The sequence below is a fragment of the Dipteris shenzhenensis genome, chromosome 6, assembly GCF_047967505.1.
Source record: "Dipteris shenzhenensis isolate YYH24624 ecotype China chromosome 6, Dip_SZ_1.0, whole genome shotgun sequence".
In the NCBI taxonomy this organism is placed as follows: domain Eukaryota; kingdom Viridiplantae; phylum Streptophyta; class Polypodiopsida; order Gleicheniales; family Dipteridaceae; genus Dipteris; species Dipteris shenzhenensis.
In genome coordinates this window covers 6,472,556-6,497,141 of record NC_141601.1, presented here as the reverse complement: position 1 = coordinate 6,497,141, position 24,586 = coordinate 6,472,556, and the positions used below count along the sequence as shown (strand labels likewise).

The 24,586-nt window shown below is 45.4% G+C and overlaps 1 protein-coding gene across 1 annotated transcript in view; it reads right to left on the bottom strand.

The window, feature by feature from the left end:
* The window catches only part of LOC147900701 (uncharacterized), a 112,951-nt gene extending 89,702 nt beyond the window's left edge, over window positions 1-23,249 (bottom strand). The window contains exons 1-5 of the mRNA XM_087376335.1: window positions 23,161-23,249; window positions 22,828-22,957; window positions 22,656-22,699; window positions 13,639-13,717; window positions 13,416-13,520 (exon numbers count right to left, since the gene is read on the bottom strand). Coding sequence (XP_087232461.1) covers window positions 13,416-13,520; window positions 13,639-13,717; window positions 22,656-22,699; window positions 22,828-22,957; window positions 23,161-23,172 — 370 coding nt within the window. The 5' untranslated portion in view covers window positions 23,173-23,249. The remainder of the gene's footprint in view (window positions 1-13,415; window positions 13,521-13,638; window positions 13,718-22,655; window positions 22,700-22,827; window positions 22,958-23,160) is intronic.
* Between the last annotated feature and the right edge of the window lie 1,337 nt (window positions 23,250-24,586).

The window sequence follows — 24,586 nt, the reverse complement described above, 5'->3', positions numbered from 1 at the left end:
GTGCAATGAAGGGTCGTGAACCAAAAATCTGAAGCCCCTCTAGCTGACCAGTATCAACCATGTGATCCATATAAAGAAGCAAAGGATGTGAAGCAATGGCATATAGCAAAGCACTAAGCGGGCATCCCTGTCGAACTGAACGTTCGAGAGTCCAAGACTCAGACAAATGATTCCCTATAAAGCATTGTGCAGTGGAATTTGAGTAAAGCCAATATATGACATTAACTAGCTTTGGCCCAAAACCAAGTTTTAACATGATTTGAGATTGGTGTGTGTGTGTATGTGTGGTGTGTAGTAAGTGTGTAGGTGCGAGAGAGAGAGAGAGTGTGTACGTCCGTACAGTGCCTCAGTCCAGCGTCCCTTCCGTACGTCCGTACGTCCCTGGCTCTTCCGTACAGCTTAGCCCCTTCGTGTCCCGTCAGCATCTCTGTTCCGTACATTTCAGTCAGATTCTCCGTGTGAAAGTTCTGTACAGTTCTGTCAGCTTCTCCATACGTCCGTACAGTGCCTCAGTCCAGCGTCCCTTCTGTACAGTTCTGTCAGCTTCTCCTTTCTTTCGTACAGTGCTTCAGCCCTATCTCATTCTCTTCGCTTGTTATCTGTTTGAATCCCTTAGCCTCCATGGCAGAAGCAAACAAGTACTATGTCAAGAGAGCACTCTCTCCTGAACCCAAAAGACAATCAAGGGAAATCTCTCCCCCCATAGCTCCTTCATTTGAAGATGCTTCCTATGTATTTGATATGTTGAATGATGATTTCAACAAAGTAGAAGGGAATGGACTCAACCTGCTCCGGAACTCACTTACAAAATGAAGTTGCCTTCTCTTGTACATCCTTTGAAGAAGCTTTCTCCAACAGCAGTTATCATCTTTTTTCCAGGCAAAATTCCCTCTGCTAATGATGTGGGACAATGGGTGAATTCTCTCCTAGGTGGATGCTATGTAGAAGGAGTCTACTTTGCCTCCCGAGGATTTTATGAAGTTCATCTTTTGGATGCCTTGACAAAACAAAAGATGTTGGAAATGTCCCCTTTATTTTTTGGTCGACAAATGGTGCATATCATGCCCTGGTTCCCTAATAAGGACTATCAGAACCTCATCAAGCATCATTGCCCTGTATGGGTTGAAGTGGCTGATTTTCCAGATTACATGAGAACAGAGCTTCCAGGTTTAGCTATGACATTAGGACAAGTGATCTGTCCCCCTCATCCCACAGGTAATAAAAATCGTTTTTGCATCTTATGGGATACTAATAGACCAACCCCCTCCTCTATTGCAGTTGAGATTGAGGGTGTTAATTTGGGAAGGAAATATTTCACTTTAAAATGGGGCATTTTTTATGGAGCTTGTTTTTCTTGTCACAAGTTTGGGCATCTTGCTTCAGAGTGTCCCTCTATCCTTCATCCACCTCCTCCAGCAGCTATTCCTCTGCCTTGTAATAAAGGAGGTCAGAAGACATATGTGGAAAAGATTGAGGCTAAAGGAGCAAAGCCTTCACTTTATACAGGGAGCCAGGCCAATTCAGCTCAAAATAAGGATAAAGGAAAAAGCAAGTTAGGGGAAAATAACTCATCTTCTCATGAGGGATGGCAGACTGCAAAGAAGACGGTGCCTCTCAAACAAAGACCTCTCCAATCTCGTAATTGGGATGCGTCTACTCCTTCTCCAGGACAATCTTCTACCTCTCCAAGCAACCCCATCTCAAAGGCATGGGTTAATGCAGTCAAGAAAGGTCTTCCCCTTTGTGAAGAAGATGATATTATCAGGGAATTGGATGCTGAGGGTCAGCAAGACCGTGTGGCAATGGCAGAGGCTTGAGGCCTCCCGTTCTTTTGGAGGACTGATCATCTCTTGTATATATTTTCATGCGTGCTTCTCTTAAATGTTTTTCCTATAATATACAGGGCCTCTGCAACCAGAATAAATGGAGGCTTCTATGGCATTATATAAATACAACTCATCCGGATGTTGTGTGTCTGCAAGAGCATAATCAGCATTTTTTTGCTGGCCAGCATGGGTTTTTTTCTGGATATGATATATTTTATTCAGGATCTGAACAATTTTCTGGGCTGTGCATTTTAGCCAGACACGATCTGCAACCCTGGATAGCATATAATGATCTTGGTGGACGATGGATGATCATCCAATGTATGATTAATGGAGAGATTTTTGAAATAGGATCTTTGTATGCCTCTCAAAATTCAGCTTCCAGAGCTCAAATGTGGAACTCCATCAAGCAATATCCTTGGTCTTCAAATGCTCTACTTTGTGGTGATTTCAACAATTCTCCTCACTGGAAGGACAATACCACACATAAATCCCATATGCTGCCCTCTGAAATCCAGCAATGGGAACATATGACATCATCTCTTCAATTTGCAGATTTATGGAAAGCAACTCACCCGTCAGTTATGGGATTCACATATCATCATAATGCTTTTACAGAAAATTGGGCCAAGCTTGATAGATATTATCTCATTCATGCTCAGCAATATGATGAATATACATGTCAAATGTGGACTGATTATTCTCAACAATTATCTGATCATACTCCACTTTGGCTCACCCTTTCTTTTGGTATGCCTCTGGATGACTTGCAGCTCTCTTCAGTCAGGTATTTACAGGTCAATCAATTCCAGCATATGATCAGACTAGCTTGCAGGCCATTGCTATCTCATGCTCAGGAGGATCTGACTTTGCTTGGACCTCTTTCATACATCGTATTCAAAATGTCATAAAGGAATATGGAAGATGGTACATGGCAGAAACCAGACAGCATATCCAGTGGGCAAAATCATACAAGCAGTATTTGGTACAGATTAGTCATCAAAGATCTCTATCTGCTTCTGAGCAGCATTTATTGTCCTGTGCTTCCTCCATAATTGATGCCAATGATAAACGCAAGCTGTCCAAATGGCAGATCAGGGCCAGAGCTAAACCTATGCTAGATAAGGGCTGTTCCTCGAAATCTTTTTTTCGGAACTTACATGCAAATAGACAAAGCCAATCTATCATAAGGGTCAGGAAACCAGATGGCCTTTGGACCCATACTCTATCTCAGCTGGAAAAACAATGTTTGGATCATCTTCAGCTTCTTTTTTCTCAGCCACATTCTTCTACACCTCAGGTTGTTTCAGCTCGTAACAGATTTACTGCGCTTGTTTCTCCTATTGTCTCCTTGCAAAAAGCCTCAATGCTGGAAATGTCTTTTACAGATGTTGAATTGGATGAAGCTCTTGGGCATTTGGGTAAACATAAATCCCCTGGCTGGGATGGTCTGACGGTTGAATTTTTTGAAGCCTTTTGGCCTGAATTGAAGGGTCCAATTCTGCAGTTTATAAATGTAGCCTGGCAGCATCAACATCTTCCCTCAGCTTGGAAGCATGGTCTGGTTAAGCTTATGCCCAAAAAACCTCTATGTGAGACTATGGATGACTGGAGGCCCATCACTTTGATGCCGGTTATATACAAACTGATTGCCAAAATGTTGGTACATCGGATAAAGGATATCCTTCATGATGGACTTCATCCCAGGCAATATGGTTTTGTTCCAAGACGGCACATACATGATAATATCTCTAACACTCTCATCGCAATGGAATATGCAAAATATTCAGATCAAGATGTGTTGGTCATACAGGTGGACGTGGCGAAGGCATTTGATACAGTACAGTGGGATTATGTCTCTCACACATAGAACCACTACTCGAACTCCTAGTACAACACACACTCTTTGGCTATGATTTCTCCAACACCCCCCTTTAGAGCAAAGAGTGTGAGACCCAACACGTAAAGAGTAGACCGATCCCCACTCCACTGCAATACTGCAAAGAGCAAGTCCAACTATCCAACACCTCCCGTGTGATAGTGACTTCTCAGTCAGCGCGATCGGCAAGGGTAGATCTTCATTCATCGCCCCCCCTTACTCTAAACTAGATGCCAATACAATCATACCAAAGTAAAAGACAATACAATCATTTTTGGGGGACAACCCAGGGCAGAGTACCCTTATTGACTCCAAATACATTCACTTTAGAGAAACTACTCAAGGCTGAGAACCTTTATTGACTCAACACAAAAACACACATCTATAGGGCCTAGAAAGCCCAAGAGTCCCAGTCATAATGTTCCTCAAGAGAGAGGCCATAAACCTCAGCAGTGGCTGCATGTATCTCCTCGGGGAGGGCTCTTCAGGTTCAGCCTAGTCTTCAGCAATATAATTGACATGGTGCTTCTCTTGTTCCTATTCCTTCTTCTTGAAGCAATTAGCCTCAACGTGTCCTTTTCTTTTACAAAATCTGCAAATAATATTATTGTTGGTCTTCCATTTGCTTGTGGAAGCAAATGCATAATCACCAGCAAAGGCAAGAATGGCATCTTTATTATGGCGGTCCTTTTCAATAAGTAGAGCAACCATATCATCAAACGTGGTAGTGGCAAGGCGTAGAAGTTTAAGGGTATGCTCAAAATGAGGTATCCCTTGCAATCTTGACGACCAGAAATCTCAACCCTCTATCGAAAGAGGGAGCCATTGGGTCTTTGAAGCATGATGTGATCATCAAAGATGTTAGGCCAAAAACAATGAACCTAACATGTGAGACTCCATCTAATCTGACTACCTCTACTACTGAAGAAGGCAAACCAAGGAGAGGGAGAACCTTTGTGACCACTCCAAAAGAATCTCTAATTGTGGAGAGGAGCTAGTTATAAACATGTGGAAGGTCCAAAAACCTGATAAGAGGTGATCCGCTTGTCCTTCTCTAAGGAGAAAGAAACACTTTCTTTAAGGAAAGAGCTAGACGACTACCCTGAAGCACACCTATGCTGTGACATTTGCAGAATCAAACCCACTTGAAAGAAGCCTGTACCCAAGAGTTGAACATCTAATAAATGCCTAGAGAGGTCAAGAAGTAAGGCAAAAAGCATTCAATCCCAAGTCTGACTTCTTGAGGGATGGCTCCATGAATGCATGTAGTGGAACTTTCCTATCTTTCTGTAACTGCTGCAATTACCTTTTGAAAACAAGGTGAATGATATTCATATGGTCTACCAAAGGGCTTTGGGGGAGTCTGACTCCATGCATTGTAGAAGTTAGTAGACCTCCTACGCAGCATCATGGCAACACTAGTTGACAACAAAGAACAAAAAAGAATCGAGCAATGACAGGAATGGGTGAGTGAATGACTGATCATGAGGGATAACAATATGTGGTTTCTTTATGTTATCAAGTGAGCTCAAGGACTACTCATAATATCATGTAATCTATGAAGCAGCAATGATCATCGCGGCACAACTGTTATGCACATATCCTCCACGGCCCCACCCCTCTATGGTTTAAAGAATCCCTCTTGAGCAAGAATCCCTCTCTCAACTTGCTCAAGAGGGATTCTTTAAAGACATATATCTCAGAGGAAGCAGCAGCAGCAGGCACTTAGAGCAGTATGACAAAGCCATAGAGGGGTGGGGCCGTGGAGGATATGTGCATAACAGTTGTGCCGCGATGATCATTGCTGCTTCATAGATTACATGATATTATGAGTAGTCCTTGAGCTCACTTGATAACATAAAGCACTCAGTGGGTCACATAATTATTCTTCCCCAACAGCACTGCTTTGTCCTGGTTCTGCAAATGGAAATGTACTCACTTGGATGTAAAATTCATATCAACACAAGCGCCTGAGCTGCTGCTCCTCCCTGTGAGCTACTGCGCTCCCCTCTCCCTCTCTCAGCCAGCCCCCTCTCCCTCTCCCTCTCCCTCGCTGCCCCCCCCTCTCCCCCCCTCGCTGCTCCTCCTCTCCCTCCCCTCTCGCCAGCCCCCTCTCCCTCCTCCCTCACCCTCCCTCTCCCCTTCCTCCTCTCCGCCCTCCCATAGGCCATGTATGGCCTTCCGTGGACCTTTAATAAAATTTCTTTCTTTCTTTCTCCCCCCCCCGCTACCCCCTACCTCTCCCTCCCCGCCCAACCTCTCCCCCACCCATCAGCCCCTCCGCCCCCCTTCTCCTCCCCCGTCCCCTCCCCCGTCATCCCTCTCCCTCGCCATCCCCCCCCCTGCTGCCCCCCTCCCCGCTGCCCCTTTCTCCTCTCCCCTCCCCCGCTGCCCCCCTCCCCGCTGCCCCCTTCTTCTCCGCTCTCCCTCTCCCCCGCCAGCCCCCCCGCCCCCCCCCCTCACCCTCCCTCTCCCCCCCCGCTGCTCTCCCCCTCCCCGCTGCCCCCTTCTCCTCCGCCCTCCCTCTCCCCCGCCAGCCCCCCCGCCCCCTTCTCCTCCACCGCCTCCCTCCCTCCCCCACGCTCTCCCCCCCCTCCCCCCCCCCCCCCCCGCGCTGCTCTCCCCCCCAAGGTGAACCCCCACCCCACCCCCCCCCCCCCCGGGGAAAAAAAAAAAAAGAGTTATTTATTTAAAAAAAAAAAAAACCTCCTCCCTCTCCTTCCCCGCCCCCTTCCTCCCCGCCTCCCCCTCAGCCTACCTCCGTCTCCCCTCTCTTTCTCCTTCTTCCTGCCCCTCTCTTTCCCTTCCCTTCCCCTCTCTCCTACCCTCTCTTTCTCCTTCTTCCTGCGCCCACGTTCAAGGCGTCCTGGGCAGTAGTTTCACGGACGGAGCTTTTTCAGTGTTGGAATCAGCCTTTTCACATCAATTGGCGAATGGATCCCCATTCAGCCAATCTCCGTCCACCTCCACCGGCCGCGGGAACCGTCATTTTTTCAGAAGACGAGCTGCAGCAGCTCAAGAAAGATGTGGAATTAGAGGGCTCCACATCACTTTTCGCCCGCATCTTTGGGTCACACCCTTCCAGATCACAGGCTAGAGACTCGATGCTGGCGGCGTTACCAGGAGACCTCGCCCCTCACCCCAGGGATATTCGACTTTTGGGATGTGGATTCTTCCAAGTGGTTTTCGACTCCCACGAGTCCACAGCCCTTGTTCTCAAAGCTAATCCCCTGGCTTTGGGTTCGAGGAGGATCTTTCTTTTGCCCTACACCTTGGGCTTCGATCCGGTCGAGGAGGACATGGAGGTCACATCACTGTTCATTAGGTTTCCTGGTCTTCCTCAGGTCTACCATAGACTGCTTGCCACTATCGGAGCCACATTCGGAGTGGTCACGGAGATCCCTCCCTTCCTGGAATGCCTTCTTCCTTGGCAGAGGCAGTCAGTGCAGACCGGGTGCCTCGTGTTAGGGTCATTGTCTCTAACCCTAACATCTCAGATGACCACATTATGCTTCAGCGTCCTGACGGCTCTCTCTTTCGACAGAGAGTCGAGATTTCGAGTAGACAGGACCAGTGCAGGATTTGCAGGACCCTTGGGCACTTTGCTAGAGACTGCCCAAGGAAGAGAAAAAGACCCAAGAGGTCTTCTGGTGCGGCTCTTTCACGTACTACCACGACTACACCTCCCCAACACCCTGTACCACGCACTCCAGGACCACCAAGAGCAACAGGGCGCCCTACTTCGCGCACCCCAGGACCACCAGGGGCAGCAAGGCGCCCAATGCCCGCAGCACACCCAGTACCACGATGGAGAGCTATCAGAGCGGCTCCCTTACCTCAGGAGGAGACTTTTGATCCTGTTCAGACAGACGCCTTCCAGACTCCAGAGGTGGATGTTGCTGCAGCCCTAGACACTACAGCTCCACATCAGGAGGGGCCTTTAGATCCACCAGCCCCAGTCACTTTGGTCTCTAACCCCTTGGTTTCTGACCACGAGGGGACTACAGGTACTTCTTCCCGCAGACTGTTCCTGCCACAGTCAGGACAACCGAGAAAGTGCAGGCGCAGATGAGGGCTCCTGATTCCTCTTCACCCCAGCCACAGGCCTCCTCAACCCCCAGCTCCAGTTCTGCTGATAGAGGCCTGGCAGGTCCTTCTCCTCCATCTTCCACGAGTGCAGGTCTTCTTCGCACTCCTCGGCCAGACTTGCTTATCAGGAATTCTTTTTCGGCACTGGCAGATTCGGCGACTTTCATGGATGATGAGGAGTTTGTGCCCTCCACCTTAGGGGTCCCGGTCATTGGGATTCCTTCTGACAGGGCCTCCCTTTCAGCAGGTGTGGGGATCCTTTCACATGTTGAGTTTCCTGCCCTCAGCACGAGTGTGTCGGCCCAGGGGAAGCTAGTCTTCTCTACTAGGTCGGGTAAGTCTTTCCATCCAGCATCCTCCTGTCGATGAGGATAGTCAGCTGGAACATACAGGGCCTAGGCGGAGTTCCACACTGTCGCCGTAGGTAGCTGATCCAGAACCAGCTTCATCTAGGCATCACTGGAGGTGCTATTGATATCCTTTTTATCCAAGAACACAAGCTGGATGCCAGTGATTGCTCTAAGTCTGGCAAACTGCTTTCAGGACATACCTTCTGGTCGCCTTCTATGGGCACAAGGGGAGGTACTTGCATTTCGGTCTCTCTTTCTATTCTCCCCTTGGTTGCTGATCATGGTATTATCTCCCCTTCTAGAGCTCAATGGATCATTATTTTGATTGGAGGGCGTAAGATTGGTCTTCTCAATCTTTATGCTCCCAACAACAGAGGGGAGCGGATCTCCTTTTGGAAGGAGTTACTCTCTTGGGCCCCCACTGCAGATTCTTGGATCATTGGTGGCGACTTCAACATGGTTGAGTTGCCTTCAGACAAAAAGGGAGGCAGACAGGGTGGAATTCATTCTTTGGAGAGGGCAGCCTGGGATGCCTTTCTCTTTCAGTTCAGTGGTAGAGACACTTGGTTGGATGATGCCTTTCATATTATGCCACAGTCACTCCTGTACTCTTGGTCGAACAGGAGAATACACATGCCCATTCATGCACGGATTGATAGATTTTATGTAGACGATTGGGCACTTGACAGAGGAGGATCTGTATGCATTTCTACTGGGGTTTCCACCTCAGATCAATTTCCAGCGGTGTTGCAGATTCTTGAGCCTCATCGGAGAGGACGCTCTGCCAATGTTAGAATTCCATATGCTTTTTATGCAGAGGAGAGCCTCACGGAGGATATTTTACAGATTTGGGTTTCTCACATACACGGTGGAGCTGTCCATCCATCTCAGGTAGCTGCAGCCTTATCCAGAATTAGTGACTATTATCATTCAGTCGCTGATTCGAGGAGACATGATATTCTCATATGTGAGATTGGTATACACCAGCAGTTAGCGTCCCTTCAGAGGGAAGAGCAGAAGAGGCCCACAGATGCTTGGATTCAGGAGCGCCTTGCTGCAGCAAGGGCTCATTTGCAGACATTGTTGGATCAGAGAGCAGAGTATGCCTTTCATGCACGGGAATCCTTTTGGATTCAAATGGGTGGCAGGGTCAACAAACACTTTTTCTCTACTCATGGGCCCAGACATAGTAGAGGTAGTGTTTCGCAGCTTATTGACTCAGACGGGGTGTTACAGTCAGATCCTGATGCTGTCATGCGTGTAGCTTCAGATTTTTTTGCATCCCTTCTTACTGCAGATCCAGGCACACAGGCCATTGATGATGCCAGAGAGGTTATTTGGCAGTGTATCCCTGTATTGGTGAAGGATGAGATGTTTGTTTCTCTGGATGCACCTTTCACCAATGTAGAATTCAAGACTGCATTACTTGCCCTTCACAAGGGCAAGTGTCCAGGTTCAGATGGACTTACCCCCTCCTTTTTTATTACTTTTTGGGAGCAGATTGGTGATCACATTACATCAGCCCTGTAGGGCGTGTGGGACTCTGGTGAGATGCCGGACTCACTCACAGATGGTCTCATTCATCTCATCCCAAAGGGGGGTAATAGGAATCTTGTGTCTCAATGGAGACCCATCACTCTTTTGAGCACTTTTTACAAGATTCTGGCGAAAGCCATCAGTCTGCGGCTACAGGTTTTTCTTCCAGATTTGATTCATGATACGCAGACAGGGTTTGTGCATGGCAGAAGTATTTTTGATAATATTTTCTCATTTTGGGAGGCCTCAGAATGGGCCATGCAGAGCCGCCAGAGATTGGCCATTCTACTCTTGGACTTTGAGAAAGCTTACGACAGAGTAGACTGGGATTTCTTAGAGGGTACTCTATCTCGCTTTGGTTTTTCAGATGCATGGATTAGAGGAGTATCCTCTCTCTACAGATCAGCCTATAGCCAATTGCTCATTGGGGGGGTAAGAGGGGACAGGTTTCAGATTTCCAGATCCGTCCGCCAGGGATGTCCTCTTGCCCCGTTTTCTTTTTCTGTTTGTGGCGGAAGCTATAAGTATCTACATTAGATCTCAAGCTGATATTTATGGGCTGAGGCTTCCTATCCGCCGAGAAGAAGAGCTTCTGGATAGTGAGTTGGCAGATGACACGGCTGTTTTTTTGGATGCCTCCCCCAGGACACTCACTTCCTTCCGGACAGCCTTGGATTTGTTTTGCACGGCTGCAAGTGCACACATTAATTGGCATAAATCCAATGGTTTTTGGATTTGCGAGGATGACACCCCGGATTGGGGTAATGATATTGGCTTCACTTGGGTACAGAGGTGCTTCTCCGTCAGATATTTGGGCTGCCAGGTTGGGGTGGGCATCTCTCCCTCACAACAGTTTGCTCCGGTGTTGGAAAGCATCAGAAGAAAGCTCCTTTTCTGGAGCTCAGCCAAACTTGACTTGGCCTCCAGGGTGGTGGTGGTTAACCAGGTTCTTCTAGCCACAGCATGGTTTGTATGCTCTTGTTGGTGCCACTCTAGGGATTGTATCACTCAGCTTAAGAGGCCTGTACGAAACTTTTTATGGAGTGGTCTAGATGGCACAACTGATGTTACAGCCAGGGTGGCTTGGGAGACCTTGATTCTTCCTACAAGAGAAGGGGGTTTGAATATCATCGACCCAGATCTACAGTGCAGAGCTTTACTCTTGCAAGTTCGTTGTGAGAGGGCTTATGCCAGGACAAGAGCCTTGGAAGGATTTTTTTATCAGATGCATACAGTCTCGCACGCCCACTTCAGGAGAGGATTGGACACACAGTACTAGATGGGTTTTCACCATAGCCCACCTCAGGTCTCCCTCTTCACCTCTTATGGTTGCTATCCTGAAAGCATGGGCCAGCTTCAGGAGTACTCTTCGCAGGATTCCCCCATCCACCCGTGAAGAGATTGAAAGGCAGCCTATCATGTGGAATGATAGGATTTTGGATGAAATTGGCAGACCACTTGAGGCTTCTCCTTACATGCAGTGGCCAAGATGGGAGAGGGGCCCTGCATCTACAGTGGGAGCATGGAAAGCCTTCAGGAAGCTTCCTGCAGACCAACAGGCCCAGATGGTTCTTAATCTCAGAGGGAGTGCACGGAGAGTCCAGTAGATTGATGCACCCTTGCCCTTGGATTGGGTGGACACACATGACATGCCTATTACTTGCTCCACCATTGGAGGTCCAAGTTCGGAGCTGACCCTTCTTTTGGCTTTTTATTCATGGTGGGATAGCAGTGAACCATTGGAGGTCCAAGTTCGGAGCTGACCCTTCTTGCCCTCGCTGCCTTTCTGCTTTGGAGACAATACAGCACTGCCTATGGGATTGCAGACAGGTGAGAATCATATGGAAGGGGATTGCAAGACTTTTCAGCACTTTTGTTCGCCTACCTTTCTATATGACCTGGGGATCAGTGGCTTGGCTTACTCTTTCAAGGCCCCATGTATTTTTTGAGAGACTTTACTCCTCTTGGGCTCCCTTCTCAGTACTTGGACGGATACAATACACACTCTGATGGCCATTTGGGCGACCATGCAAGGATCATCTCGAGCAGCCTCCTCCAGGAGAGTTACTTTTCTCAGAGATTGGAGAGACTCTCCCTTCTTTGCTGAGACTTCTACAGGGTTGAGATGGCATTTTCAGCCTCAGCCTTGGTTTCTTTCTACCTCATTCCTCTGAGGTGTTTTTATTACATGCTTAGCATGGTGTATTTCTGCACAGAGGTTGCTCTAGCGGGTTTCTTTCTTACTTAATAGAAGTCTCTTTTATGAAAAAAAAGAAAACAATTGCAAGCACATCAGAAATTTAAGGCACAGGGAAGTGAAGAATGCATAGATAGGCAACCCATGGCAACTAAATTGACAAGAGATTGAGAGGGCAATGGGTTCTCTTTTGGCAAATGGAATTGCACACCTCAAAAATATCAGTTGGCTAGGTAGAGAATCGGTCCAGCTTGAATAGTTTAGAGGGCTTTCTCAGTGGATACATAAGAGGTGGGTGGCCTGCAAGGCAGAGAAGGAGGCAAAGACAAGGAGATTGATGGAGGGGAGAGGACAACTGTCTAGCTTCGAGCATGAGAGCTCGAGCGCACAGAAGGGAGGGACAGGAAGAGGGTATGGGGGAGCAAACCTTAGCTCTTCGAGGGGGAAGGGAAGGGGAAAGAGATGTAGTCAGATCCTGTTGTGAGACTCAGAAGCAACGCCAAGAATGGATAATCTTCTGGACCGAGATATAAATGCGAGCAAGATCGTAGAACGGAGGTGCATAGTACAACAAATCCTGCAACAGCTGCAAAGAAGCCTAAGCCATGCGAGTGGTTCCTCTATGGGGCTAGTGTCCCAACCAACACGGATTTTCATTCATAAAGCTTAGAACAGGGATTTTGCGTCCATACGTCTAATGATTATCCATGTGTATAGTCAGATCTCTTGATCTGCAATCACATCTATTCCTAAATATTCCCTGATTATTCCATCATCTGCAAGCAAATTCTACCCCTCAATAGCTGCAATCTCTCTCGTGTACCCCCTGCTGCTTAATTTCATTAGACACAGCATGCAATTACCCATGCTATCCCACACCAGAACTCAGCGCCACTCCACAAACAGGAACTTATGAGCAGGCATGTCAACTAATTCATGAAGTTAAAGGCAGAATATTCATTAACCTGCAAACAAAAGGAGGAGAGGGTGACATTAATGTGCAAACTGGAAAAGTAGGCTGGTGAAAACATGTATGCATATAGGATTCATATTTGATAGCGCAAGAAGCTGGGATCATTAAAGGGACTCCTCTGGACAATAAACATTTGACTGCGCACATGCATGAGCCACCCTAAATTTGTAAACTCATATAATTGGAAAACATTTTTAAAAAAAATTCCCATCTAAAGATGAATCATTACTAAGACCTACCCCAAAATTCCCATCTAAAGATGAATCATTACTAAGACCTACCCCAGCGTAGGCCAAAAAGCAAGGGGATTGCTGTAATTTGATATATCTTCTGTTATGGATGTTGATTTGCCAGCCATATTTCATGTTGTCTCTACCTTGAGAAAAGTATGCCTTTCTCTTACTACAAGACCTCAATGGTTGTATTTAAATATTGCTTGGTGCAGACATTCAGGAAATTCCTCTACACACACAATGCCATTCAAAGTGGTTTGTAAACTATATCTTTCACATTGAAAATATATCTTGAAATTCAAGCAATAAAACTTGGAGCATAGTGTAGCTACCAATGGAGATAAATGGATCAGCGATGGAAATCGCAGATTCAAATCTAGAGATGACAGATTCGTCTTCTCTTCCCTCCCACCCAACGGTGAAAGCTTTGGGGCCACCTGTTAACAGGCAAATGTGCTCAATATTTTTCAAATGTAATAGATGGGGATCTATTTCTAACAAATCATTTACTTGAATATGCCAGAAGTCAAAAGTGCCGAATGAATGTTGGCATACTTGAGCATTCTATGACAACCTCGGAACCATCTTGAAGACAATCCTTGATCATCTTGTTAACATCCAATATTCTTCCTTCCTAATGTCAAGGTTTTAATGCCAAAAGCTCAAGAATAAGTTGTTTGCAAAGTACATAAATGACTGGAAATTCGAGACAATACAGTGTGAACTTTGTTGAAAAGAATTTATAATTTAAAACATTCTAGGTATATGGTTGAGAAGAGATTATTTCATTATATACCACGTTCTCCCCTAAACCTTAAATGATGCGATTGGGAACAGAGATGAAAGATGCTGAAAAGGGGCTTTCAAAAGGATAATCATTATACTAATGAATTGTATAAATTTACAATTCAAAGTTCTGAAATCAACAGGTAAAAGGGATGCCAATTTAATAGTTGCAATAAAAATCATCTGTGCATCCAAACAGCAATTGAAGGGGAAACACTGGCTGCTCCAGCACATCGGTGGATGCAGTTTTTTAAAATGTTTTTTTCATGGGAAGAAAGGCTGGCTGACTAAGAGAGAGTACAAGACGAAAATCCTCAGGAGAACAATAGAGTATAACAAGGGTGTCAGTTCCATCTGAAGAAGCACACTTGAAGAAGGTAACAATGATGGCATAGCTGTGGTCCATCACTTAGCCAATCACATAGGGCTTTCAGCAATCCTTTTGATACTTTCCCTGTCTCGAAGGTCTTGCTTGTGACTGCACTACCATATAGACTTCATATGAATGACTCTAATAATCCCTATACCCTGACAATTGACTTGCCTTCACACATCTTTGTTTGCTGTCAGCTATTCCTTGCAATCTTTTGGCCCCTCTCTTTCCAAAATGCCTCTGATAGGATCATTCACACACCCACACTGTCAAATCACATAATAAACAGGTTATTCTCTCTGTGTTTACATAATGGTAAAGTACCAAAAATGTGATCAACATGGCCTGCTCTACAGGAGAAAAATTCAAGCATCTTTGTTTTGCAGGGTCAAATGACAATTTTGGTCATTCTTAATCCTAATTTGCAGAAAACGCTTCGAGCCTAGAAATGGACATTTTTGAAAACAACAATAGAAACACTAGGAAGCAATAGAAGTAGGCTAAGTAGACTTGAATTGTGGAGGTACATGTATAGTTAAGGGGGGTAGACACTGGAGCCAATACACATATATATTGATGCTGCATCTCTTACATACATGAATGTCTACTGATAGACCTGATATGGCCATGGAAAATTTTGGAAGCATTGGATCTGAACCCTGTTTGTGAGTTTTCAAATTTTCTGAAGGAAAGTTCCAACTGGTTATGTCCTGTGAGGAAGCATTGGTGAACAGCACAAAGAGCTGCAGGTGAAGATGAAAATACGGGAAGGATTACTTGACTTTAGAATTCTGAACTCTCAAAGAACAGACAACTTCTAGAAGGTCAAAATACTTTGTCTCTACAATAGGCCCCATACTCACTTTACTAAATCTGTAATGAGCGCATTAACCTCAGGCAATAGAAGTTTGCATGTGTGTGTCCACTAGCTCTGTCATTAACTACTAATTCAAAAGCATCTTCTTTTGCATGAGGCAAAGGCTTAAGGTTGCATTTTGTACTGGCAAGTCAATGAACACTACAAAAGACACGTCCAAGGCCTTAGGCACTACTTTGAATACTCCTATTCTTGCTAAGGAATGTATTCCTTCCCTTCCCCCACCACAAAGGAATTGTGTCCAACATCAATCTTCAGAGGATATCATCTATGTCTTTATAGGTACGACACTGTTGGGGATTGGAGTCTAATAGATCATGCAACATTATATACCTTTCTAGCAAGTGGGACACAAGCACCACTCACATTTCCAGAGCCTCCTCCAAAAAACAAATTGCACCTCTGCAGCAGAAATCTGAAAACTATCCCAATGAGGAGCTCTGGAGGGCCTCCAACCTCTACTGCTAAGCTGAAATCTCCTGGCATTTTTGACTGTGTAACGAAAGAAGGGGATGCTCTTCTCTCGGTGCCCCTTCATCAATCCATTCCCACTCCCCTGGGTCCCACTGCAAGAACATAATGGGGGAACCACCATATAACAGGAGTCTCCAAGACCCAAGTGCCAGAAGAACAGGGTCAGGATCAACATACAACTGAGAGTCCGTGCCCCACTCCATGTAACTTGCAATCCCAATAGGCTGAAAGGCAACCTCCAAAAGAATATCATCTGAAGATCTGAGAAGTCTGCCTCCCAACTGAACATCAAAGATAAGGGTCTCCTCATATGTATTTTGCAAGTCAATAACCTGTCACCTCTGCCCTACCATTCCCCCGACTCATTTCCGCCTTCTCCCCGCCTTCTCCCTCCTTCCTTCAGCCCGCCTTCCCCCACGCCTCATCTCTACCTCCTCCACCGCCATCTCTCCGCCTCACCTCGCCCCCTCTTCGCCTTCTTCCCTGCCAGCTTTTTCCTTTTATTTCTTTGCAGCAGCACGAGCTTTTGTGCTTGTTCGAAAAAAGAAAATATTGGGGGTAACCCTTGGTCTGGCCAGAGGAGCTCTATGGCAGCACCCTCGAATCCCACAGCCGTTAAGGTCCTTCTTTCTCCAGTCGACAAGCAACAGGTACAGCAAGCAGTTCAATCCCTCCAGGACAAGGCGATCGTGGGCAGAATTGTGGGCCTCACACCCACAAGGAGACAAGTGCAAGAGTGGATCCAAGCAAGCTTGGCATTAGAGGGCGACCACATTCAGGAGGTCATCATCGGAAGAGGCATCTTCCTCATCCAGTTGAGCTCCCCTGCTGCTGCCTTGACAATTGTGGAGCAGAGCCCCATCCTCCTTGGCCCACATTTGGTGTAACTCTTCCCTTGGTACCACGGCTTTACAGTGGAGGACATGGACACGACACACCATGTTCCTTGATTCCCGATTACACTCTGCTTCTCGGGGCTCCCAAAAAAATACAGAGCCATCCTCCCCTCCATTGGTTGAGCGTTTGGCACTGTGCTAGATCCCTACCAAATTTAGCAGCATCAGTGGTAGCATACGACGGGATCCCCAGGATCAAACTAGTGATTGAGAGCCCAGAATCCCTCCCAGAGTTGATCCTCCTCGAGACCCTCAAGGGGGGTACACTTCGCCAGCAAGTGGAGATTTCTAGGTTACCAAGCCAATGTCTTCGTTGCAGGCAGATGGGTCATTTAGCCAGAGACTACCCTAGCAGCCAAGGCCGGGCTCCTCCCCCCCCACTCCCGCAAGGCAAGCAGAGTCAGCAGGCCAGATCCCAGCACCCCGCGGACAAGAGCAGCAGGAGTCTCAAACCCCTTGGGTGACACCTTCAGAAGGGGACTGGACCCAGGTGGACCCAGGTTAAAAAGAGAAAGAAACCAAGCAAACTAGCTCGAAAATGCCGCAGAAAACGGGCTAGACGTGGGGGGGGGGGGGGGAGAGAGAGAGAGAGAAAGAGAGAGAGAGAGAGAGAGAGAGAGAGAGAGAGAGAGAAAGTAGTTCGAGAGGCACCTACAGAGGAGCAGCTGCAGGAGCCCATAATTGGAGACCCCCCCCCCGCGACAGGGGCCACTGTTCAGCCAATTGATCCTCCGTGATGGAGGTCTAGCGTCTGCAATCACCCTTGTATCAGCAGCAAGCCCCAGGAGCTCCTGAGTTGCGATGGTGGAAGCTGCAGAGGTTAGCGCGGCAGCGGTTGAGGAGAAACGGATCCAAAGCCCCGACGAGCTTGATCATCAAGGTGGGCCTCTGGTCACCCCTACTTCCCCATGTCCCCTCTCCCTCTCCACTCCCTCGCCTTCCTCCCGAGCTCACCCCGCCCCCTCCTCCCCCCCTCGTACCTCATGCTATGGTCATCCTCACCACTCGTCCCCCTCCCTCCGCCCCCCCCTCCCCCTCTGTAGCAAGTTCTTCAACCCCCCCCCCCTCCCTCCCTTGGAGCTACCTCGACTCCCCTGCCATCAGGCAAGGGTAAGACAGTGCCCCCTTCCACTTCTTCCTCGTCGCAGTATCCTGTCCCCTCCCTCCATTCACGGGGGAAGCCAGAGGGAAGGGGCTCATCCCGGCCAACAGCTCCCAAACTTCAACTTGGGCGTCCCCTACCACGAGACTTTTGGAGATTGGGGCCCTAGAAGTAACTAGAGATTCTAGACTCTTACCCTCTACCCCTGGAGGTAGCACTTGTGATCTTGCAGCCCCGGAAAGGGGGTTCGATTAGCGTAGTGGGCTCCTAGACGCAGCCAGTTTGGAGATTCCGCTTCGCCTCCACAGGTTTGGAGAAGTGGTCCCCAATGGTATTTTATGCTATGTTGGGGGATCAAATTTCACGCATGATGGACAAGTGGATGGGGCCACACGGACTCTGGACCTTTGGCATGCCTGTGGTGCTGAAGTCAATTTTCAGTTGAGCTTCACACGGGAGAAGCCAATGTGTGGTTTGGCACTAGGGGTTATCCGATTGACGCCTGAGGCAAGATTGATTAGGCATACTACTGGCCACTCCAGAAGTGTGTTGATTTGTACGGGATGGAAGTTTCCTTCATGATTAAGTGGGCACGGAAGATTGGCATTGAGCCAGTGTCCACCCTAGTATGCCGTCGTACGGACAGGGTACGGACAGGCTACTCGCCCTCCAAACCCCCCGCAAAGTCACAAAAGGCAATCTTTTTGGAACAGACACCCACTCACAGGAGAGCCTTGTTTTCTGCTTCCCCGTCCGCATGAGCTGGACCATAGTGAGTTGGAACGTGCACGGGCTCCACGACCGTGCTCATAGTCAACCACAGTACATGATCCTTAGGCAAGAGTTGCAGAGGGCAGTGGTAGGAGGGCAGTGGTAGGGCGGGCAATGGACATTTATGGTCTAGTTTGCCGCCGAGGAAGATCTCCTACTTCTTCTAGTTGGCCGCCCACGGAGGCTTGCCCATTGGCCCCATGGTTGGAGCAGATGCGGGTGGAGGGGCAGTGTCACTGTTGCTCAACTAGAGGCGATTTCTGCAAGGCTTGGCCTACAGGAGTTTTCTACATTTTTACTCCGCGAGGGATTCGTTGACTATATAGTCCCCCCACCTGGTTGTTAGCCCCTGTACCAGAGATTCCCTAGGCAATGAGCTGAATTTCTTTGGAACAGGCAGGATTTTCTTCTTTCAGCCTTGATCCAGTTTTTTTCCCATACTCAGCACCTTCGGGGCTGCTGTTTTGTATAAAGTTTTTCAAGCATTAATAGGAGGTTCCTTTCTTTGCCCTAAAAAATATATATTATTGGCTTAAAGCAGACAGATCAAGATCAATTACAGTCTATCCTAAGACAAATGCAAGCTTGAAAACCGGCAATCGCTGAGTGTGATGGTTAGCACCTTGATCAATTACATAAACATTTTGGGCATATTCAAAGTTGTCTAGGTCGAGATATGAGCTTAGCAACCTAGGATTACATTTATTCTAGGCCTACTAATTAATTAATATTGTTTTAGCTTATAATAATTAGCTAAATATTAAGGTTTTAGTTTATTAAATTTAAAAGCTTCTCTCAATTTGAATATTTAGCTAAATGTTAAAGTTGGAATTTATTAAATTTAACAGCTAACTTTTTACTTTTATATTTATTTTTTTCATCTTTCCAACTTTATCTTGCTTTCTACTCCTAGATTAGGGTCTTCTGTCTCAATTCACAGACTCGCCCTCTAAATGTGATTTAGCTTCTAGCCTCCCAGCTATCTCCAATCCTCTACTCTTGTTTCCTCACTCCTAGTGCTTGTACAACATCTAGAATCACCTCCATCATCTAAACTAATTAGAGAGATAGTATATTGGAATAGAATAATTAAGTAAATTTTAAAGCTAGCATTCATTAAATTAAAAAGCCAACTCTTCCTTTTACCTATTCTACTCTTTACAAGATTAGGGGGCTTTCTACCACTAGATTAGTACCTTTCTGGCTTTCTACTCCTATATTAAGTCTTGTCTCTCAGTTCACATGTTCAGTCTCTGAATTGTGATTTAGTTTCTAGCATGTTCCTGCTCCCTGCAATCTCCATCAGCCCTTAACCCTCTAGCTTCTTCACTCCTAGTGCTTGTACGACATCCAGAATCAACCTCCATCAATTGCGACTTGAGCAAGAGCAGCCTGGAGCTTTCTTGAACCTTGCACACGGTTTTCCAAAACGAGATAAGGGGCTGGACAGCAAAATTGTGGCAGCCATCCCCCTTCCTAGCCAATTGCCATTTACTTCGTGACCCTTGCTACTGAGCGCTGACCCTGTCTAACAGCCCTTGCCTACACATATCACAAAACAACAAGGGTAAGCCCAAGAAGAAGACCAAGCATGACTCTTCAGATGAGGCAAGGGACACTTTAGAGGGTAGAGACAAGAAGGAAAAAAAGAAATGCTTCTACTATTATAAGCCAAACACATAGCACACGATTGTTGATTGAGACTGCTGCACTACACTTTTCCACCACACAATTAAACAAGTGGACACAATAAAACAGCCCACTTTTAATGCCAAAGCTCCTCAAGGACTCCATTCAGATTGCTGCATAACATCCCTTTCCACCACACAATTAAACAAGTGGGAAAGCTAGACGAAAGATCGGTCCCCCAAAATTTAAAGCGCCTAGACACTGCAGGCATTCTAAGCCAAGCAATTGCACCCCGGTAAGGAACGGCAGGGAAGGAATACCAATGCCTGGTGCAATGCAAGAAATGCCAGTTTCTGAACGACATGAGCATTAACCCTAGTATCCTCAATCGTATAGTAACTCCAAGGAATTCCAGAGGAAACTACTGGAAAGGAAATCCCCTTGTCCACTCCAGCACCCCACCCTTTGGAAAGCTTACTCTTTATGATGTTACAACAGCCTATACCTGACATTAGTGACATTCCTCGCCTTGTTAGCTCCAAACTTTTACCACCCAACTCTAGTGACTCCAGATACAGAATGGTAAAGCTAAAAACCATAAAGCTTGCAAGCAGAGCTCCCAACAAAAGCTTGGGATATACATGTACCAATCTTATCTCACCACTTCGACAAACCATTCTATAATGACTTTCCCACAGCTGACTATCATTCCCTTTCACGGATGCGTCAATTTTACGAGCAAAAACCTATGAGCAAGTTTATCCGAGCGTGTTTTTCAAGAGATTTAGAAAATTGTATTTCTTTAGAAAACATGGTTTTTACACTTTTATTTTCACTAGAACTAGATCCCTTTATCATAAAACATAAAAATATACGGACTAGTCACTCATTCATTTTTACATAACATAAATTTTCTTATTCATAGACTTCCCTTTGTACCCCTAATATTACCTTTAAAAGTGTTAAAAAATAATTCCTTTAAGAAACATCCCTCATAATCACTCTCAATGTAATAATATAATACTACATATATAATTACTTATTAAATACATTTATATCATATGGCAATATCTTTCTAGTGTTTTTATAGCATGAATAACAAGATATTTATAGACATGTTTCTAAAGAAGTTTAAATTACTATAAATAAGTATTAACTTGGGCTTATATATCACTCTCATAAAATACCCGTAATATTTAATACTATATATGCAAGATTTTCAAAAATATAACTCCATATATGTGCTCAAATGGGGTTTTTCAATCAATTTGAGTAGTGGAATGACTATATTTGGACATTGGATGTGAAAGTTATGTCACCTTTAATAAAAGTGCTGTCCAAGGTAATTTCGCCAACGAAACTACCTTGGAAGACCTAAATCAAGGTCTACCTTGATGGCTTGCTTCAATGAGTTTTCTTTAGAGAAACCCTTTCAAGAAGATAGGTTGAGAGAGTTTTTCAATGTCACCCCCTATTAAGTAAAAGTTGTAAGAAGGATCATAAGGGAATTTTCATAGAGAAGTCTACTCTACATGTGGGTTTCTTCAAAAACCATCCCAGTATGTTCTCACCATTTCCAAAGATCCACGTGTATAAAATAGGCATTGCTATAATACTTTGCATATTTCTAAGTGAAACCATGTTTTCTTCCGATCCATTTTTGTCATATTTTTGCATAGTTGGAAGCTTTTTTTTCCCGTCTCTCGGACGCTCGGAAGATTTCACTCAGAAAGTACTCGTCCTCCCCTTTCACAAGGTAGGGAGCTATACTATCATGGTGTGACATTTAATGGCCAAGCTCTATGGCTTTTGGAAGACATTTGACTCAGTACCTGGGGCCCACCTGATCTCACACATAAGTGTACCTTAAACAAGGAACAAAGACCAAAGGAAAGAGACATTGTTATAAGAATTTTGCACTCTCAACTATAGTACTATGTTGCTCTCTGAGGTGAAAGAAATGACTCAACCCCACCACCTTAGGAGGAATGTCTCTGCTATATCTCTGGCTACTTTGGAATCCCTTGAACGTTCTCTATCCTATCTATGGCTGCCTTGGAATCTCTTGAACATTGACTTTAACGACTCCATGAAGTGCGCACGATCCTCAACCAAACCTACGGCATGGTCTCTGTGTTCCCATCCAATCTCTAATAAATTTTCTTACGAGAAGTAACATATAAGTAAAAGAAACAAGGTGATCATATCATAATGTGAAATTTTAGCAAGTGGCTTGGGAAAGCATACATTTGGATTAACCCAACATGGAAACAAGCATTGTTAGGAGAGAAAGGAAAATTAAATGAGGCATTGTATAAGGTATGGCAGTTAGTAAGAGGCGTGGTCATCAAACAGATTTGGAAAACTCGTAATAATTATGTGTTTAGGAATCAGTGTAGATGTGAGCATGCGCTCCAGGAAAGACGGTGACTTAAAGCTCTATCTGAGAGTTTTGGGTAAGTCAAACAGTTTCCTGTTTCAAGGTCAAGAAGTTCTTGAGAAGATGCCCTTTTGAGGATATACTTTGTAATTGCCTGCCTTAATAGGAGGCTGAATTTCTCTTAATGCAATTTTGATATTCCGCAAAAAAAACAAAAAAAGGTGTTATCTGTGTGCAGTGAAGGCGCTTTGGCAAAAATACTACGACTAAACCTTAGGCCTTACCGGTAATCTTACGACTTGAGGGACCAATTTCGAAGGGACTTCACCTGCCAGCCAATCAGTGCATTAGATTACACGTCCAAGAGGTGTATGTATAGGCTGATTTCAAATAGCAGTAATCTCATGAACCTTCCCAGAGGTTTTTCACTTTCACATAGTGTAGATAAAATCCTACCAGTAGTAAGGGCCATGCGGAGACATGCAGCGTAAGCCAGCCATCGTAGCTGTTGACAACCTTCTCCACAAGGAACAAGGACTTTCCGAGTGCGAAAATCAAAAGGATCGATCTTCTCTTTCAATTCGACCTGACACACGGAGGCCAAACAACATAAGAATTCAACATTCCCCCCACCCCCTGCGGTGCATTTGCTGAGAAAAACGGGAAGGTCTCTTCAAACAACGTTGTCATACTCCAGAGAGACCAAATAGTAGCCCGGCAGTAACTTGAAGAACCGATTGTGTGTAGATACCCATTCGAGAAGGATGGCCATCAGCCTCGGACGATTACCTGTACGATCATGGTGAACGTTTGGAATTTGGGAAGCCACTCCACCTTCAAATGTTAGTTGCACGTTCCCATCGTTGTGAAATTTGAAATCGTCCCTTTATTGAAGAAAATGTTTAATATGCTTGTATTGAAATACATCATGCTATCAATTGGAATCTATGCATTTCATAAATAAACTACTAGAATTCTATAATGTGCATTTCAATACTATGGAACTTGTAGAACCATGTGCATTTCAATACTAGGAGTAGCTTGACCCGTCTATGACAGGCTAGGGGCCTCCTTCCATCTCTCTCTCTCTCTCTCTCTCTCTCTCTCTCTCTCTCTCTACACATAGGTAGCCCATATCCTAATGTTTCATAAGCTTGCCTTTTTCTTTTTGCTGAGAACAGGACTCCCCTTTGAGCGGCACGTGGCGTAGCCTTTGAAGGGCACATGGATTCTTCAAAATAAGTAAGTATAGATGGGAGGGTCTCTATGAATAATAAACCCACCCAAACTAGATTTTTCCAATTTTTCCACATACCTTCCACCCATTAGTGGGCGGGCCTTATAGTAACTCTTGAAAACAATATTCACTCCTAAAGAGATTTATGCTGGCTTTGAAGGAAATATATTGCATTCATTACTTGAATAGACAAACCTTAAAGTTTTTGAGGCTCTGATTCGTGTCATTGGGTGTGTGCGCACAATCCTCTAATGAGTCAATCTAGCTCTATGTCTATGCCCTAAGATTAAACAACGCTCTGTCTCATCATATAAGACTTCTTTCCCCTGCATGGGTCTTAGTTGAGGCTTTGGTTCGTGTTATTGGGTGTGTTTTCTCAATCCCTTTGATGAGCCAATTTAGCTCCAAGTCTTTGCCTTGAAGTAGTTGAGGCTCTGGTTCGTGTCATTAGGGGCGGGTGTGTGTATGCTCGATCCCTCCCATGAGTCAATCTAGCTTTAGGCGTATGCCTTGAGGTTAAAAATCTCTCTCTCTCTCTCTCTCTCTCTCTCTCTCTCTCTCTCTCTCTCTCTCTCTCTCTCTCTCTCAATCTATCTATCTATCTCTAAATTGTTTGTTGTCCACTCCAAAAACAATATCCGTAGGTAGACTTCTCACATTAACAAATGTCCTCTACTTCAGATTTATTTCTTCGTCTTTAACAACAAATAGTTGGCGGCAAAAGGCTTTTTAGAATAAAATTTCTAACCATCGATAATATTTTATTACAGATGTTATATTTTGATACATGAATTAATATTATTTGTTAGATTAGTTGCAAGAACTTTTAATGAGGTTAGAGTGCACTAAATCCAATATTTATGATTCCTATCTCATTAATAATCCACCTATGAGATTAAAGTGTGTTGGATGCAACATATGTGAATTCTTGTATCATTAGTTATATGAATTCGAATGGACTAGAGTGCTCTATATGCA